The sequence below is a fragment of the Balaenoptera physalus genome (genome assembly GCF_965194825.1).
Source record: "Balaenoptera physalus genome assembly, chromosome: 8".
NCBI lineage: Eukaryota > Metazoa > Chordata > Mammalia > Artiodactyla > Balaenopteridae > Balaenoptera > Balaenoptera physalus.
Genome location: NC_138887.1, coordinates 47,183,028 through 47,202,708, shown reverse-complemented (window position 1 = coordinate 47,202,708; position 19,681 = coordinate 47,183,028). Strand labels below are relative to the sequence as shown.

Here is a 19,681-nt window from a genome sequence, read left to right as displayed (position 1 = left end):
TCAGAAAGTACTGAGTATGAAGTTGATCTGTGCCCTGCCCTGGGCCTTCTGAGCCAGCTGGAGCCTCCTGCGTGAACACTCACTCGCTTCCTGGGTTATAAAGGTAAGCCGCACAGGCCTGCCAGAGTTCTGAGTAGACTCCCAGGACTGCCTCCCCTCCTCCTCCTGCCCTGCCATCTCTCTCTGACCCGAACTCCAGCCTTCTCATATATGGCTTTCAGCATTGATGTTGTGGTGTCTAGCCGCTGGCCCTCTTCCACGAGTGGAGACTTGGCTCTTACCGATAATGCCTGCATTTCCCATTACTTTGGGATGGTACCCACTGACCTAGCCCAGGAAGCCCACCACCATTTAGGCAGTCACCAGAATGTTAAACCTTGTTGAGTTGTTTCTTTGGGGAAAATCTTATGCTTCCACTATTACAATTACTCTGAAGGTATGAATATGGGCAAACCAGCTCAACAGTACTCTGTAGGTGTGCTGTGCTAATACTACAGTGGGAACTTCTTTCTCTAGAGGGCAAGACTAGTTGGACTTGTGTGTATTCCTTCACCGTGTCCCCTGCATTGCTGGAAGCTGTATTCTCAGTTAGCCCATCACAAGGCTCCTCTAGAAGCACCATGCCTCCTGCTTACAGCAAACAAAAAATAATCAAAACCACCATCAACAAAGCCAGTTTCCCAAAGATAAAGATACTGCCCTTTGAGCTTGTCCACTTTCCATTGAACTCTTGTCCTTAGTGCTATCAGAAAGAGAAATGGGGGAAGTTGAAGGCTGGTAGTTCTCAAGTGAAAGAGAGGTAGAGGTTAGGAAAGGATATAACCAACTTTCAAAATCTGGGGCCATGCTGCCGATCTGCTTTTTTTCCTGGTGTGCCTGGAGGAGGGGGACACAGTCAAGGTGAAAGGTTGCAGTTGTTCAGGCGACAGCAGAAATGAGCAGAACACCTAACCGCATACTTCTTAAAGACAGAGGACGGTACACTTGCCTGGATGAGGGCAGGTAGGAACAAAGAAAGTAACGTGGAAAGACGGGGCCAAACGTGCCACCATTTTCCCAGGTAGAACAAGAAAGGGATGGCCTAGTCAACATAAAAAAAAAAAAAATCGTTTTGTTGGCTGTGTTGGCCTCCAGCAGTGTAAGAGCTTACAGGCTGTGAGGGTTGGTATTTCACAAACTGCTGATGCCCACGTGCAACAGTCCTCCTAGTCACGTACTGTTGAGTTGGTTTTTTTTGTTTTTTTGTTTTTTAAGCCCTTCTTATAGTTTGTGGACTTTGGTTTTCAGCTCCTAGATGGTCAAGAAGCAAAGAAGCTCAACATCCAGTGGCTCAGAGCCCAACTCGGCATTGTGTCCCAGGAGCCCATCCTGTTTGACTGCAGCATTGCTGACAACATTGCCTATGGAGACAACAGCCGGTCTGTCAAGATGCCTGAAATCGTGAGTGCCGCCAAAGCAGCCAACATCCATCCTTTCATCGAGACCTTACCCGAAGTAAGTGAACTGGTAGCTTCCTAGGCTGATACCAGACTCAACTGCAAACTGTTTTCCTCCTCCAACAGCTCCCAAAGTTATGCTTCAAAGCCTTGTAACATAACTTGCCTCTGTACTAGCACTGTGACCTTGGACAAGACACTGAAGTCCATGATACCAAGTTTCCTTACTGGTAAACGGGGAAATTAGGCGTGGTGTCTACCTCGTACAAATGTCGTGAGAAGAAAACGAGGTCATGTTAAGTCACTGCTGGTTGAGGGCTGGGTTTGTACTGTAGCCATGTTTGCTTTATTCCTTATGGTACTTTCTTTTTTAAACATTTTGAGATAATTATAGATTCATGTGCAGTTGTAAGGAATACAGAGATCTTGTGTACCCTTGACCCAGTTTCCTCCAGTGACATCTTGCAAAACTAACAGGGTACTGCAACTACGATACTAATTTTGACACGATCCACTGATCTTGCTCAGACTTCCCCAGTTTTTTTTTTTTTTTTTTTTGGTCTCTCCAACTTTATTTTTTAAACATCTTTATTGAAGTATAATTGCTTTACAATGGTGTGTTAGCTTCTGCTTTATAACAAAGTGAATCAGTTATACATATACAATATGTTACCATATCTCTTCCCTCTTGCATCTCCCTCCCTCCCACCCTCCCCATCCCACACCTCTAGGTGGTCCCAAAGCACCGAGCTGATCTCCCTGTGCTCTGCGGCTGCTTCCCACTAGCTATCTATTTTACATTTGGTAGTGTATATATGTCCATGACACTCTCTCACCCTGTCACATCTCACCCCACCCCCTCCCCATATCCTCAAGTCCATTCTCTAGTAGGTCTGTGTCTTTATTCCCGTCTTGCCACTAGGTTCTTCATGGCCTTTTTTTTTTCCCTTAGATTCCGTATATATGTGTTAGCATACTGTATTTGTTTTTCTCTTTCTGACTTACTTCACTCTGTATGACAGACTCTAACTCCATCCACCTCATTACAAATACCTTCATTTCATTTCTTTTTATGGCTGAGTAATATTCCATTGTATATATGTGCCACATCTTCTTTATCCATTCATCTGTCGATGGACATTTAGGTTGCTTCCATGTCCTGGCTATTGTAAATAGAGCTGCAATGAACATTTTGGTACATGACTCTTTTTGAACTATGGTTTTCTCAGGGTATATGCCCAGTAGTGAGATTGCTGGGTCGTATGGTAGTTCTATTTGTAGTTTTTTAAGGAACCTCCGTACTGTTCTCCATAGTGGCTGTATCAATTTACATTCCCACCAACAGTGCAAGAGTGTTCCCTTTCCTCCACACCCTCTCCAGCATTTATTGTTTCTAGATTTTTTGATGATGGCCATTCTGACCGGTGTGAGATGATATCTCATTGTAGTTTTGATTTGCATTTCTCTAATGATTAATGATGTTGAGCATTCTTTCATGTGTCTGTTGGCAATCTGTATATCTTCTTTGGAGAAATGTCTATTTAGGTCTTCTGCCCATTTTTGGATTGGGTTGTTCGTTTTTTTGTTATTGAGCTGCATGAGCTGCTTGTAAATCTTGGAGATTAATCCTTTGTCAGTTGCTTCATTTGCAAATATTTTCTCCCATTCTGATGGTTGTCTTTTGGTCTTGTTTATGGTTTCCTTTGCTGTGCAAAAGCTTTTAAGTTTCATTTGGTCCCATTTGTTTATTTGTGTTCTTATTTCCATTTCTCTGGGAGCTGGGTCAAAAAGAATCTTGCTGTGATGTATGTCATACAGTGTTCTGCCTATGTTTTCCTCTAAGAGTTTGATAGTGTCTGGCCTTACACTTAGGTCTTTAATCCATTTTGAGTTTATTTTTGTGCATGGTGTCAGGGAGTGTTCTAATTTCATACTTTTACATGTATCTGTCCAATTTCCCCAGCACCACTTATTGAAGAGGCTGTCTTTTCTCCACTGTATATGCTTGCCTCCTTTATCAAAGATAAGGTGACCATATGTGCGTGGGTTTATCTCTGGGCTTTCTATCCTGTTCCATTGATCTATATTTCTGTTTTTGTGCCAGTACCAAACTGTCTTGATTACTGTAGCTTTGTAATATAGTCTGAAGTCAGGGAGCCTGATTCCCCCAGCTCCATTTTTCGTTCTCAAGATTGCTTTGGCTAATCGGGGTCTTTTGTGTTTCCATACAAATTGTGAAATTTTTTGTTCTAGTTCTGTGAAAAATACCAGTGGTAGTTTGATAGGGATTGCATTGAATCTGTAGATTGCTTTGGGTAGTAGAGTCATTTTCACAATGTTGATTCTTCCAATCCAGGAACATGGTATATCTCTCCATCTATTTGTATCATCTTTAATTTCTTTCATCAGTGTCTTATAGTTTTCTGCATACAGGTCTTTTGTCTCCTTAGGTAGGTTTATTCCTAGATATTTTATTCTTTTTGTTGCAATGGTAAACGGGAGTGTTTTCTTAATTTCACTTTCAGATTTTTCGTCATTAGTGTATAGAAATGCAAGAGATTTCTGTGCATTAATTTTGTATCCTGCTACTATACCAAATTCATTGATTAGCTCTAGGAGTTTTCTGGTAGCATCTTTAGGATTCTCTATGTATAGTATCATGTCATCTGCAAACAGTGACAGCTTTACTTCTTCTTTTCCAATTTGGATTCCTTTTATTTCTTTGTCTTCTCTGATTGCTGTGGCTAAAACTTCCAAAACTATGTTGAATAATAGTGGTGAGAGTGGGCAACCTTGTCTTGTTCATGATCTTAGTGGAAATGGGTTCAGTTTTTCACCATTGAGGACAATGTTGGCTGTGGGTTTGTCATATATGGCCTTTATTATGTTGAGGAAAGTTCCCTCTATGCCTACTTTCTGCAGGGCTTTTATCATAAATGGGTGTTGAATTTTGTCGAAAGCTTTCTCTGCATCTATTGAGATGATCATATGGTTTTTCTCCTTCAATTTGTTAATATGGTGTATCACATTGATTGATTTGCGTATATTGAAGAATCCTTGCATTCCTGGGATAAACCCCACTTGATCATGGTGTATGATTCTTTTAATGTGCTGTTGGATTCTGTTTGCTAGTATTTTGTTGAGGATTTTTGCATCTATGTTCATCAGTGATATTGGCCTGTAGTTTTCTTTCTTTGTGACATCTTTGTCTGGTTTTGGTATCAGGGTGATGGTGGCCTCGTAGAATGAGTTTGGGAGTGTTCCTCCCTCTGCAGTATTTTGGAAGAGTTTGAGAAGGATAGGTGTTAGCTCTTCTCTAAATGTTTGGTAGAATTCACCTGTGAAGCCATCTGGTCCTGGGCTTTTGTTTGTTGGAAGGTTTTTAATCACAGTTTCAATTTCAGTGCTTGTGATTGGTCTGTTCATATTTTCTATTTCTTCCTGGTTCAGTCTTGGCAGTTTGTGCATTTCTAAGAATCTGTCCATTTCTTCCAGGTTGTCCATTTTATTGGCATAGAGTTGCTTGTAGTAATCTCTCATGATCTTTTGTATTTCTGCAGTGTCAGTGGTTACTTCTCCTTTTTCATTTCTAATTCTATTGATTTGAGTCTTCTCCCTTTTTCTCTTGATGAGTCTGGCTAATGGTTTATCAATTTTGTTTATCTTCTCAAAGAACCAGCTTTTAGTTTCATTGATTTTTGCTATTGTTTCCTTCATTTCCTTTTCATTTATTTCTGACCTGATCTTTATGATTTCTTTCCTTCTGCTAGCTTTGGGGTTTTTTTTGTTCTTCTTTCTCTAATTGCTTTAGGTGCAAGGTTAGGTTGTTTATTCGAGATGTTTCCTGTTTCTTGAGGTAGGCTTGTATTGCTATAAACTTCCCTCTTATCACTGCTTTTGCTGCATCCCATAGATTTTGGGTCGTCGTATCTCCATTGTCATTTGTTTCTAGGTATTTTTTGATTTCCTCTTTCATTTCTTCAGTGATCACTTCGTTATTAAGTAGTGTATTGTGTAGCCTCCATGTGTTTGTATTTTTTACACATCTTTTCCTGTAACTGATATCTAGTCTCATAGTGTTGTGATCGGAAAAGATACTTGATACGATTTCAATTTTCTTAAATTTACCAAGGCTTGATTTGTGACCCAAGATATGATCTATCCTGGAGAATGTTCCATGAGCACTTGAGAAAAATGTGTATTCTGTTGTTTTTGGGTGGAATGTCCTATAAATATCAATTAAGTCCATCTTGTTTAATGTATCATTTAAAGCTTGTGTTTCCTTATTTATTTTCATTTTGGATGATCTGTCCATTGGTGAGAGTGGGGTGTTAAAGTCCCCTACTATGATTGTGTTGCTGTCGATTTCCCCTTTTATGGCTGTTAGTATTTGCCTTATGTATTGAGGTGCTCCTATGTTGGGTGCATAAATATTTACAATTGTTATACCTTCCTCTTGGATTGATCCCTTGATCATTATATAGTGTCCTTCTTTGTCTCTTGTAATAGTCTTTATTTTAAAGTCTATTTTGTCTGATATGAGAATTGCTACTCCAGCTTTCTTTTGATTTCCATTTGCATGGAATATCTTTTTCCATCCCCTCACTTTCAGTCTGTATGTGTCTCTAGGTCTGAAGTGGGTCTCTTGTAGACAGCATATATATGGGTCTTGTTTTTGTATCCATTCAGCCAGTCTGTGTCTTTTGGTGGGAGCATTTAATCCATTTACATTCAAGGTAATTATCGATATGTATGTTCCTATTCCCATTTTCTTAAATGTTTTGGGTTTGTTATTGTAGGTGTTTTCCTTCTCTTGTGTTTCTTGCCTAGAGAAGTTCCTTTAGCATTTGTTGTAAAGCTGGTTTGGTGGTGCTGAACTCTCAGCTTTTGCTTGTCTGTAAAGGTTTTAATTTCTTCATCACATCTGAATGAGATCCTTGCTGGGTAGAGTAATCTTGGTTGTAGGTTTTTCTCCTTCGTCACTTTAAGTATATCCTGCCACTCCCTTCTGGCTTGCAGAGTTTCTGCTGAAAGATCAGCTGTTAACCTTATGGGGATTCCCTTGTGTGTTATTTGTTGTTTTTCCCTTGCTGCTTTTAATATGTTTTCTTTATATTTAATTTTTGACAGTTTGATTAATACGTGTCTTGGTGTGTTTCTCCTTGGGTTTATCCTGTATGGGACTCTCTGTGCTTCCAGGACTTGATTAACTATTTCCTTTCCCATATTAGGGAAGTTTTCAACTATAATCTCTTCAAATATTTTCTCAGTCCCTTTCTTTTTCTCTTCTTCTTCTGGGACCCCTATAATTCGAATGTTGGTGCGTTTAATGTTGTCCCAGAGGTCTCTGAGACTGTCCTCAGTTCTTTTCATTCTTTTTTCTTTATCCTGCTCTGCAGTAGTTATTTCCACCATTTTATCTTCCAGGTCACTTATCCTTTCTTCTGCCTCAGTTATTCTGCTATTGATCCCATCTAGAGTATTTTTAATTTCATTTATTGTGCTTTTCATCATTGCTTGGTTCCTCTTTAGTTCTTCTACGTCCTTGTTAAATGTTTCTCGCATTTTGTCTATTCTATTTCCAAGATTTTGGATCATCCTTTCTATCATTATTCTGAATTCTTTCTCAGGTAGACTACCTATTTCCTCTTCATTTGTTAGGTCTGGTGTGTTTTGACCCTGCTCCTTCACCTGCTGTGTGTTTTTCTGTCGTCTCATTTTGTTTATCTTACTGTGTTTGGGGTCTCCTTTTCACAGGCTGCAGGTTCGTAGTTCCCGTTGTTTTTGGTATCTGTCCCCAGTGGCTAAGGTTGGTTCAGTGGGTTGTGTAGGCTTCCTGGTGGAGGGAACTAGTGCCTGAGTTCTGGTGGATGAGGCTGGATCTTGTCTTTCTGGTGGGCACGTCCACGTCTGGTGGTGTATTTTGGGGTGTCTGTGGCCTTATTATGATTTAGGCAGCCTCTCTGCTAATGGATGGGGCTGTGTTCCTGTCTTGCTAGTTGTTTGGCATAGGGTGTCCAGCACTGTAGCTTGCTGGTCGTTGAATGAAGCTGGGTCTTGATGTTGAGATGGAGATCTCTGAGAGATTTTTGCCGTTTGGTATTACGTGGAGCTGGGAGGTCTCTTGTGGACCAGTGTCCTGAAGTTGGCTCTCCCACCTCAGAGGCACGGCCCTGATGCCTGGCTGGAGCACCAAGAGCCTTTCATCCACACGGCTCAGAGTAAAAGGGAGAAAAAATAGAAAGAAAGAAGGAAAGGGGCTATAATACAGTGAAGTAAAATAAAGCTATTATAAAGCAAAGCTATACAGACAAAATCGCACCCAGAAGCATATACATATACACTCACAAAAAAAGGAAAAGGGGAGAAATTAATATATCCTGCTCCGAAAGTCCACCTCCTGAATTTGGGATGATTCGTTGTCTATTCAGGTATTCACAGATGCAGGCACATCAAGTTGTTTGTGGAGCTTTAATCCACTGCTCCTGAGGCTGCTGGGAGAGATTTCCCTTTCTCTTCTTTGTTCGCACAGCTCCCGGGGTTCAGCTTTGGATTTGGACCCGCCTCTGCGTGTAGGTCGCCTGAGGGCGTCTGTTCCCACCCACACAGGACGGGGTTAAAGGAGCAGCTGCTTTGGGGGCTCTGGCTCACTCAGGCCGGGGGGAGGGAGGGGTACAGAGGAGGCGGGGCGAGCCTGCGGCGGCAGAGGCCAGCGTGACGTTGCAGCAGCCTGAGGTGCGCAGTGCGTTCTCCTGGGAAAGTTGTCCCCGGATCACGGGACCCTGGCAGTGGCGGGCTGCACCGGCTCCCGGGAGGGGCAGTGGGGAGAGTGACCTGTGCTCGCACACAGGCTTTTTGGCGGCGGCAGCAGACTTAGCGTCTCACGCCCGTCTCTGGGGCCCATGCTGATTGCTGCGGCTCGCGCCCGTCTCTGGAGTTTGTTTAGGCGGCGCTCTGAATCCCCTCTCCTTGCGCGCCGCGAAACAAAGAGACAGGAAAAAGTCTCTTGCCTCTTCGGCAGCTGCAGACTTTTTCCCAGTCTCCCTCCCAGCCAGCTGTGGTGCGCTAACCCCTTCAGGCTGTGTTCACGCTGCCAACCCCAGTCCTCTCCCTGCGATCCAACCGAAGCCTGAGCCTCAGCTCCCAGCCCCGCCCGCCCCGGCAGGTGAGCAGACAAGCCTCTCGGGCTGCTGAGTGCTGCTCGGCACCGAGCCTCTGTGCGGGAATCTCTCCGTTTTTTCCTCTGTGCCCCTGTTGCTGTGGGATCCGTGCTGATAGCCGCGGCTCGCGCCCGTCTCTGGAGCTCGTTTAGGCGGCGCTCTGAATCCCCTCTCCTCGCGCACCAGGAAACAAAGAGGGAAGAAAAAGTCTCTTGCCTCTTCGGCAGCTGCAGACTTTTTCCCGGACTCCCTCCCGGCTAGCTGTGGTGCACTAACCCCTTCAGGCTGTGTTCACGCAGCCAACCCCGGTCCTCTCCCTGGGATCCGACCAAAGCCCGAGCCTCAGCTCCCAGCCCCGCCCGCCCCTGCAGGTGATCAGACAAGCCTCCCGGGCTGGTGAGTGCTGGTTGGCACCGCTCCTCCGTGCGGGAACCTCTCCGCTTTGCCCTCCGCACCCCTGTGGCTGCGCTCTCCTCCGTGGCTCCGAAGCTTCCCCCCTCTGCCACCCGCAGTCTCTGCCCGCGAAGGGGCTTCCTAGTGCGTGGAAATCTTTCCTCCTTCACGGCTCCCTCCCACTGGTGCAGGTCCCGTCCCTATTCTTTTGTCTCTGTTATTTCTTTTTTTCTTTTGCCCTACCCAAGTACAGGGGGAGTTTCTTGCCTTTTGGGAGGTCTGACGTTTTCTGCCAGCATTCAGTGGGTGTTCTGTAGGAGCAGTTCCATGTGTAGATGTATTTCTACTGTATCTGTGGGAAGGAAGGTGATCTCCGCATCTTACTCTTCCGCCATCTTCTCTCCTCCCTCCCAGTTTTTTTTTGTTTTAAATTTTATTTATTTATTTATTTATGGCTGTGTGTTGGGTCTTCGTTTCTGTGCGAGGGCTTTCTCTAGTTGCAGCAAGCGGGGGCCACTCTTCATCGCGGTGCGCAGGCCTCTCACTGTTGCAGCCTCTCTTGTTGCGGAGCACAGGCTCCAGACGCGCAGGCTCAGCAATTGTGGCTCACGGGCCCAGTCGCTCCGCGGCATGTGGGATCGTCCCAGACCAGGGCTCGAACCCGTGTCCCCTGCATTGGCAGGCAGACTCCCAACCACTGCGCCACCAGGGAAGCCCTTCCCCAGTTTTATTATACTTCTCTGCATTTGTATACGTTTGTAGTTCTATGCAATTTTATTGCATGTGTAGACTCATGTATCCACTACCCCTGTCAAGATATGGAACGTTTTCATCACCACAGATTCTTCATGTTGCCCTTTTATAGCCATACACCCCTCTTCCCTGCCCTTACTCCCCACGACCCCTGGCAACCACTAACTGTCCTCCATTTCTGCAATCTTATACTTTTAAGAATGTTATGTAAACATATGTACAGTATATAACCTTGTGAGATTAGCTTTTTCCCTCAGCATAATTCCCTGAAGCTGTTGTGTATAACTGTAGTTCATGCCTTTTTATTGCTGAGTCGGGTGGATCCATGGTCTGGATGACCCGCAGCTTTTTAAATTTTTATTGGGGTATAGTTGATTTACAATGCTGTGTTAGTTTCTGGTGTACAGCAAAGTGAATCACTTATACATATACATTTATCCACTCTTTTAGATTCTTTTCCCATGTAGGCCATTACTGAGTACTGAGTAGAGTTCCCTGTGCTATATAGTAGGTCCTAATCAGTTATCGATTTTATATATAGTAGTGTGTATGTGTCAATCCCAATCTCCCAATTTATCCCCCTCCCCTTACCCGCTGGTAACCATAAGTTTATTTTCTACATCTGTAACTCTATTCCTGTTTTGCAGAGAAAAGGGAACCCTCTTGCACTGTTGGTGGGAATGTAGATTGGTACAGCCACTATGGAGGGCAGTATGGAGGTTCCTTACAAAAAGTAAAAATAGAGCTACTATATGGTCCTCAGCTTTTTTAACTAGTCACCTGTTGAAGCACATCTAGGTTGTTTCCGTTTGGGCTATTAAGAGAGTAAAGCTGCTATAAATACTTGTGTACAGGTTTTAGTGTGACCCTAAATTTTTATTTCTCTGCGATAAATGCCCAGGAGCACAATTGCTAGACCATATGGTAATTGCTTGTTTAATTTTATAAGAAACTGCTAAACTGTTTTCCAAGGTGGCTTTGCCATTTCATTTTCCCACCAGCCAGTATGAGGGATACAGTTGCTCTGAATCTTTGCCAACATTTGCTGTTGCCACTATTTTTTCTACCATCCTGATAGGTGTATAGTGATATCTTACTGTGGTTTTAATTTGCATTTCCGAATGGCAGAGGACGTTGAACATTTTTTATATAATTATTTGCCATCTGTATTTCCTCTTTGGTGAAATGTCTTTTCATGTCTTTTGCCCATTTTCTAATTGGATTATTTTTTACTGTTGAGTTTTGACAGATTTTTATATATTCATGTTACTAGTCCTGTGTTGAAAATGTAGTTTGCAAATATTTTCTCCCAGTTTGTAGCTTATTTTTTCATCCTTTTAACAGGGTTTTTTTCAGAGCTTCGGTTTTTAATTTTGATGAGGTCCAATTCATTTTTTCCTTTTACAGACTGTGCTTTTGATGGTAAGTCTGAGAACTCTTTGCCTAGCCCTTGGTCCTGAAGATTTTTCTCCACCGTTTATTTTCTAAATTTATGGTTTTACATTTTACTTTTAATTTCACACTCCATTTTGAGTTTATTTTGATATAACATTGTTTTTCTTTAGTGTTTTATTTCTTTGGAGAGGACCTGTACTCTCCAATTTCCACGGTCCCCAACACTCCCTATTTATTACCTCATTAAAGCAGCTATGACTATAGCCAAATTGCAGTGAAATCAATATGGATTTGAAAAGTAAGAATTCAGTGAAACAATTTTCACAGTGACTAGTAACTTGATCTTATATTGAGTGCTGTGTATGTATTTTTTTCTCTTGATTATATATTCCTTAAGTGTAAGAACAGAGACAGATTCATTTTTATACTTCCCACAGTTCTGGCATAATAGGTAGCTGGTAAATATTTAAGTGAATGAATGAGTTTAAAAAAGAATAAAGTAGGCTCCATGTGGGTCATGTGAATATTTCAAATTAAAAATGTTATACCTTAGGGCTTCCCTGGTGGCGCAGTGGTTGAGAATCTGCCTGCTAATGCAGGGGACATGGGTTCAAGCCCTGGTCTGGGGAGATCCCACATGCCGCGGAGCAACTAGGTCCGTGAGCCACAGTTACTGAGCCTGCACGTCTGGAGCCTGTGCTCTGCAACAAGAGAGGCCACGATAGTGAGAGGCCTGCGCACCGCGATGAGGAATGGCCCCTGCTTGCCGCAGCTAGAGGAAGCCCTCGCACAGAAAAGAAGACCCAACACAGCCAAAAATATAATAAAAATAAATAAATAAATAAATAATAATTTTAAAAAAATAAATAAAATTAAAATGTTATACCTTAAACATTAACATGTAACCATTTTAGGACTCCAATGATAGCAGATCAACTGACATTTTGATAATGGTAGGAACTGGAGAATTTGTTGCAGCATACCATTGAAAACTAAGGTCATTAATTTTCTAGTTTGATTTTGAAAATGAATGTCCTGTTAAAAAAAAATTAAATGGACAACTTGGTAGTCATTACAGAAACTTTTTAGTGATTCTAAGTAATTTTTTCTTATAATTAGAACTATCAAGTGTTAAGAAGTAAAAGTTTATTCAATATGTCATTAGAATTTTTCTGAGCTAGAACTTTATTAACTTTATTAATGGCTAACTTGCAGAAATATGAAACAAGAGTGGGAGATAAGGGGACTCAGCTTTCAGGAGGTCAAAAACAGAGGATTGCTATTGCCCGAGCCCTCATCCGACACCCCCAAATCCTACTGTTGGATGAAGCTACGTCAGCTCTGGATACTGAAAGTGAAAAGGTATGGCCTCCTACCTCATGTCCCATTTAATTTATAAAATAGAACTTCTTTGTGCAGTCAACCATGAAAAAAACAGATAAACACACAAACAGCTCATGCAGCTCAATATCCAGGAGAAAAAAAAAAACCCAATCAAGAAATGGGCAGGGCTTCCCTGGTGGCACAGTGGTTGAGAATCTGCCTGCCAATGCAGGGAACATGGGTTCGAGCCCTGGTCTGGGAAGATCCCACATGCCACAGAGCAACTAGGCCTGTGAGCCACAACTACTGAGCCTGCGCGTCTGGAGCCTGTGCTCCGCAACAAGAGAGGCCGCGACAGTGAGAGGCCCGCGCACCGCGATGAAGAGTGGCCCTCACTTGCCACAACTAGAGAAAGCCCTCGCACAGAAATGAAGACCCAACACAGCCAAAAATAAATTAATTTTAAAAAAAAAAAAAGAAATGGGCAGAAGACCTAAATAGTTATTTCTCCAAAGAAGACATACAGATGGCCAACAAGCACATGAAAAGATGCTCCACATCACTAATTAATGGAGAAATGCAAATCAAAACTACAGTGAGGTACCACCTCACATTGGTCAGAATGGCCATCATCAAGAAGTCAACAGGGACTTCCCTAGTGGCACAGTGGTTAAGAATCCACCTGCCAATGCAGGGGACACAAGTTTGATCCCTGGTCCTGGAAGATCCCACATGCTGCAGAGCAACAGCCTGTGTGCCACAACTACTGAAGCCTGCGCACCTAAAGCCCATGCTCTGCAACAATAGAAGCCACCGCAATGAGAAGCCCGTGCACCGCAAGGAAGAGTAGCCTCTGCTTGCCACAACTAGAGAAAGCCTGCATGCAGCAACAAAGACCCAACACAGCCATCCATACATAAATAAATAAATAAAATAAATAAAATTTTATTTATTAAAAAAAAAAAGTCTACAAATAACAAATACTGGAGAGGGTGTGGAGAAAAGGGAACTCTCCTACACTGTTGGTGAGAATGTAAATTGGTACAACCATTATGGAGAACAGTATGCAGGTTCCTTAAAAAACTAAAATTAGAACTACCACATGACCCAGCAATCCCACTCCTGGGCATATATCTGGAGAAAAACATGCTCTGAAAGTATACATGCACCCCAATGTTCATTGCAGCACAGTTTACAATAGCCAGGATATGGAAGCAACCTAAATGTCCATTGACAGACGAATGGATAAAGAAGATGTGGTACATATATACAATGGAATGCTACTCAGCCATAAAAAAGAACAAAATAATGCCATTTGCAGCAACATGGATGGACCTAGAGATTATTATACTAAGTGAAGTTAAGTCAGAGAAAGACAAATACCATTATGATATCACTCAAATGTGGAATCTAATTTAAAACTGATACAAAGGAACTTATTCACAAAACAGAAATAGACTCACAGACATAGAAAATAAACTTATGGTTGCCAAAGGGGAAAGGAGGGGAGGGATAAATTAGTCTGGTTTAAAAGTGTACATACTACTATATAAAATAGATAACCAACAAGGACCTACTGTATAGCACAGGCAACTATACTCAATATTCTGTAATAACCTATATGAGAAAAGAATTTCAAAAAGAATAGATACATGTATATGTATAACTGAATTACTCTGCTGTACACCTGAAACTAACACACCACTGTAAATCAACTCTATTTCAATAAAATTTTTAAAAATAGGCAAGCACAGAAAAAGTAAACAAAAGTAGATAGCGGTTATTTTGAGGTAGAATATTTTTATGAAATCCCTTCCAGCATTTTCCAAATTTTCAAAAATGACCACATATTACTTGTATAAACAAAAAAAGTAATGTTATTTTTTGCACTTTTCATTTGCTTCAGCACATTAATAATGGAAAAACTGGGAAATAAAATACTCAAAAGTGAAGTAGTTAAGTTTAAATCATTTTGTGACTAGTGTGAGAATCCATTTTTCTTATAAAGAACATAACTATATGCAAGATGGATTATGTAGCTACCCACCACCAGTCCCTCCCATCAGGAAACTTGCACAAGCCTCTTAGATAGCCTCATCCACCAGAGGGCAGACAGCAGAAGCAAGAAGAACTACAATCCTGCAGCCTGTGGAACAAAAACCACATTCACAAAAAGACAGACCAGATGAAAAGGCAGAGGGCTATATACCAGATGAAGGAATAAGATAAACCCCCAGAAAAACAACTAAATGAAGTGGAGATAGGCAACCTTCCAGAAAAAAGAATTCAGAATAATGATAGTGAAGATGATCCAGGACCTCGGAAAAAGAATGGAGGCAAAGATCGAGAAGATGCAAGAAATGTTTAACAAACAACTAGAAGAATTAAAGAACAAACAAACAGATGAACAATACAATAACTGAAATGAAAACTACACTAGAAGGAATCAATAGCAGAATAACTGAGGCAGAAGAATGGATAAGTGACCTGGAAGACAGAATGGTGGCATTCACTGCTGTGGAACAGACTAAAGAAAAAAGAATGAAAAGAAATGAAGACAGCCTAAGAGACCTCTGGAACAACATTAAACACAACAACATTCGCATTATAGGGGTCCCAGAAGGAGAAGAGCGAGAGAAAGGATCAGAGAAAATATTTGAAGAGATTATAGTTGAAAACTTCCCCAACGTGGGAAAGGAAATAGCCACCCAAGTCCAGGAAGCGCAGAGAGTCCCAGACAGGATAAACCCAAGGAGAAACACACCAAGACACATAGTAATCAAATTGACAAAAATTAAAGACAAAGCAAAATTATTGAAAGCAACAAGGGAAAAACGTCAAATAACATACAAGGGAACTCCCATAAGGTTAACAGCTGATTTCTCAGCAGAAACTCTACAAGCCAGAAGGGAGTGGCATGATATACTTAAAGTGATGAAAGGGAACAGCCTACAACCAAGATTACTCTACCCAGCAAGGATCTCATTCAGATTTGATGGAGAAATCAAAAGCTTTACAGACAAGCAAAAGCTAAGAGAATTCAGCACCACCAAACCAGCTCTACAACAAATGCTAAAGGAACTTCTCTAAGTGGGAAACACAAGAGAAGAAAAGGACCTACAAAAACAAACCCAAAACAATTAAGAAAATGGTAATAGGAACATACATATCAATAATTATCTTAAACGTGAATGGATTAAATGCTCCAACCAAAAGACACAGGCTTGCTGAATGGATACAAAAACAAGACCCATCTATATGCTGTCTACAAGAGACCCACTTCAGACCTAGGGACACATACAGAGTGAAAGTAAGGGGATGGAAAAAGATATTCCATGCAAATGGAAATCAAAAGAAAGCTGGAGTAGCTATACTCATATCAGATAAAATAGACTTTAAAATAAAGAATGTTACAAGAGACAAGGAAGGGCATTACATAATGATCAAGGGATCAATCCAAGAAGAAGATATAACAATTATAAATATATATGCACCCAACATAGGGGCACCTCAATACATAAGGCAACTGCTAACAGCTATAAAAGAGGAAATTGACAGTAACACAATAATAGTGGGGGACTTTAACACCTCACTTACACCAATGGACAGATCATCCAAAATGAAAATAAATAAGGAAACAGAAGCTTTAAATGACACAATAGACCAGCTAGATTTAATTGATATTTATAGGATATTCCATCCAAAAACAGCAGACTACACTTTTTTCTCAAGTGCGCACAGAACATTCTCCAGGACAGATCACATCTTGGGTCACAAATCAAGCCTCAGTAAATTTAAGAAAATTGAAATATCAAACATCTTTTCTGACCACAACACTATGAGATTAGAAATGAATTACAGGGGAAAAAACTTAAAAAACACAAACACATGGAGGCTAAACAATATGTTACTAAATAACGAAGAGATCACTGAAGAAATCAAAGAGGAAATCAAAAAATACCTAGAGACAAATGACAATGAAAACACGATGATCTAAAACCTATGGGATGCAGCAAAAGCAGTTCTAAGAGGGAAGTTTATAGCTATACAAGACTACCTCAAGAAACAAGAAATATCTCAAGTAAACAATCCAACCTTACACCTAAAGGAACTAGAGAAAGAAGAATAAACAAAACCCAAAGTTAGCAGAAGGAAAGAAATCATAAAGATCAGAGCAGAAATAAATGAAATAGAAAAAAAGAAAACAATAGCAAAGATCAATGAAACTAAAAGCTGGTTCTTTGAGAAGATAAACAAAATTGATAAACCATTGGCCAGACTCATCAAGAAAAAGAGGGAGAGGACTCACATCAATAAAATTAGAAATGAAAAAGGAGAAGTTACAACAGACATCGCAGAAATACAAAGCATCCTAAGAGACTACTACAAGCAACTCTGTGCCAATAAAATGGACAACCTGGAAGAAATGGACAACCTGGAAGAAATGGACAAATTCTTAGAAAGGTATAACCTTCCAAGACTGAACCAGGAAGAAATAGAAAATATGAACAGACCAATCACAAGTAATGAAATTGAAACTGTGATTAAGAATCTTCCAACAAACAAAAGTCCAGGACCAGATGGCTTCACAAGTGAATTCTATCAAACATTTAGAGAAGAGCTAACACCCATCCTTCTCAAACTCTTCCAAAAAACTGCAGAGGAAGGAACACTCCCAAACTCATTCTACGAGGCCACCATCACCCTGATACCAAAACCAGACAAAGATACTACAAAAAAAGAAAATTACAGACCAATATCACTGATGAATCCAGATGCAAAAATCCTCAACAAAATACTAGCAAACACACTCCAACAACACATTAAAAGGATCATACACCATGATCAAGTGGGATTTAGCCGAGGGATGCAAGGATTCTTCAATATACGCAAATCAATCAATGTGATACACCATACTAACAAACTGAAGAATAAAAACCATATGATCATCTCAATAGATGCAGAAAAAGCTTTTGAACAAAATTCAACACGCATTTATGATAAAAACTCTGCAGAAAGTGGGCATAGAGGGAACCTACCTCACCATAATAAAGGCCATATATGACAAACCCACAGCAAACATCATTCTCAATGGTGAAAAGCTGAAAGCATTTCCTCTAAGGTCAGGAACAAGACAAGGGTGTGCACTGTCACCACTATTATTCAACATAGTTTTGGAAGTTTTAACCATGGCCATCAGAGAAAAAAAAGAAATAAAAGGAATACAAATTGGAAAAGAAGAAGTAAAACTGTCACTGTTTGCAGTTGACATGATACTATACATAGAGAATCCTAAAACTGCCACCAGAAAACTACTAGAGCTAATCAATGAATTTGGTAAAGTTGCAGGATACAAAATTAATGCACAGAAATCTCTTGCATTCCTATACACTAATGATGAAAAATCTGAAAGAGAAATTATGGAAACACTCCCATTTACCAATGCAAGCAAAAGAATAAAATACCTAGGAATAAACCTACCTAGGGAGACAAAAGACCTGTATGCAGAAAACTATAAGACACTGATGAAAGAAATTAAAGATGATACCAACAGGTGGAGAAATATACCATGTTCTTGGATTGGAAGAATCGATATTGTGAAAATGAGTATACTACCCAAAGCAATCTACAGATTCAATGCAATCCCTATCAAATTACCAATGGCATTTTTTAAGGAACTAGAACAAATCATCTTAAAATCTGTATGGAGACACAAAAGACCCCGAATAGCCAAAGCAGTCTTGAGGGAAGAAAAATGGAGCTGGAGGAATCAGACTCCCTGACTTCAGGCTATACTACAAAGCTACAGTAATCAAGACAATATGGTACTGGCACAAAAACAGAAACATAGATCTATGGAACAAGATAGAAAGCCCAGAGATAAACCCACGCACCTATGGTCAACTAATCTATGACAAAGGAGGCAAAGATATACAATGGAGAAAAGACAGTCTCTTCAATAAGTGGTACTGGGAAAACTGGACAGCTACATGTAAAAGAATGAAATTAGAACACTCCCTAACACCATACACAAAAATAAACTCAAAATGGATTAAAGACCTAAATGTAAGACTGGACACTATAAAACTCTTAGAAGAAAACATAGGAAGAACACTCTGACATAAATCACAGCAAGTGTTTTTTGACCCACCTCCCAGGGTAATGGAAATAAAAACAAAAATAAACAGATGGGACCTAATGAAACTTCAAAGCTTTTGCACAGCAAAGGAAACCATAAACAAGACGAAAAGACAACCCTCAGAATGGGAGAAAATATTTGCAAATGAATCAACGGACAAAGGATTGATCTCCAAAATATATAAACAGCTCATGCAGCTCAATATTAAAGAAACAAACAACCCAATCTGAAAATGGGCAGAAGACCTAAATAGACATTTCTCCAAAGAAGACATACAGATGGCCAAGAAGCACATGAAAAGCTGCTCAACATCACTAATTATTAGAGAAGTGCAAATCAAAACTACAGTGAGGTATCACCTCACACCAGTTAGAATGGGCATCATCCAAAAATCTACAAACAGCAAATGCTGGAGAGGGTGTGGAGAAAAGGGAACTCTCTTGCACTGTTGGTGGGAATGTAAATTGATACAGCCACTATGGAGAACAGTATGGAGGTTCCTTAAAAAACTAAAAACAGAATTACCATATGATCCAGCAATCCCACTACTGGGCATATATCCAGAGAAAACCATAATTCAAAAAGACACATGTACCCCAATATTCACTGCAGCACTATTTACAATAGCCAGGTCATGGAAGCAACCTAAATGCCCATCGACAGATGAATGGATACAGAAGTTGTGGTACATATATACAATGGAATACTACTCAGCCATAAAACGGAACGAAATTGAGTCATTTGTTGAGACGTGGACGGATCTAGAGACTGTCATACAGAGTGAAGTAAGTCAGAAAGAGAAAAACAAATATCATATATTAACGCATGTATGTGGAACCTAGAATAATGGTACAGATGAGCCAGTTTGCAAGGCAGAAGTTGAGACACAGATGTAGAGAATGGACATATGGACACCAAGGGGGGAAAACCGCAGTGGGGTGGGGATGGTGGTGGGATGAATTGGACGATTGGGATTGACATGTATACACTGATGTGTATAAAATTGATGCCTAATAATAACCTGCAGTATAAGAAAACAAACAAAACAACTAATACTAAACTTTCTTTGGGTTATTTGTATG

General features: G+C 40.7%; 2 protein-coding genes across 4 annotated transcripts in view; one reads left to right on the top strand and one right to left on the bottom strand.

The window, feature by feature from the left end:
* Nucleotides 1-19,681, bottom strand: part of CROT (carnitine O-octanoyltransferase) — a 104,288-nt gene that overhangs the window by 15,997 nt on the left and 68,610 nt on the right. The window lies entirely within an intron of this gene.
* ABCB4 (ATP binding cassette subfamily B member 4) overlaps nucleotides 1-19,681 on the top strand; it is a 97,374-nt gene that overhangs the window by 76,553 nt on the left and 1,140 nt on the right. For all 3 annotated transcript variants that reach the window (XM_082472472.1, XM_082472470.1, XM_082472471.1), the window contains 2 exons: nucleotides 1,288-1,494; nucleotides 12,353-12,499. In XM_082472472.1, coding sequence (XP_082328598.1) covers nucleotides 1,288-1,494; nucleotides 12,353-12,499 — 354 coding nt within the window. The remainder of the gene's footprint in view (nucleotides 1-1,287; nucleotides 1,495-12,352; nucleotides 12,500-19,681) is intronic.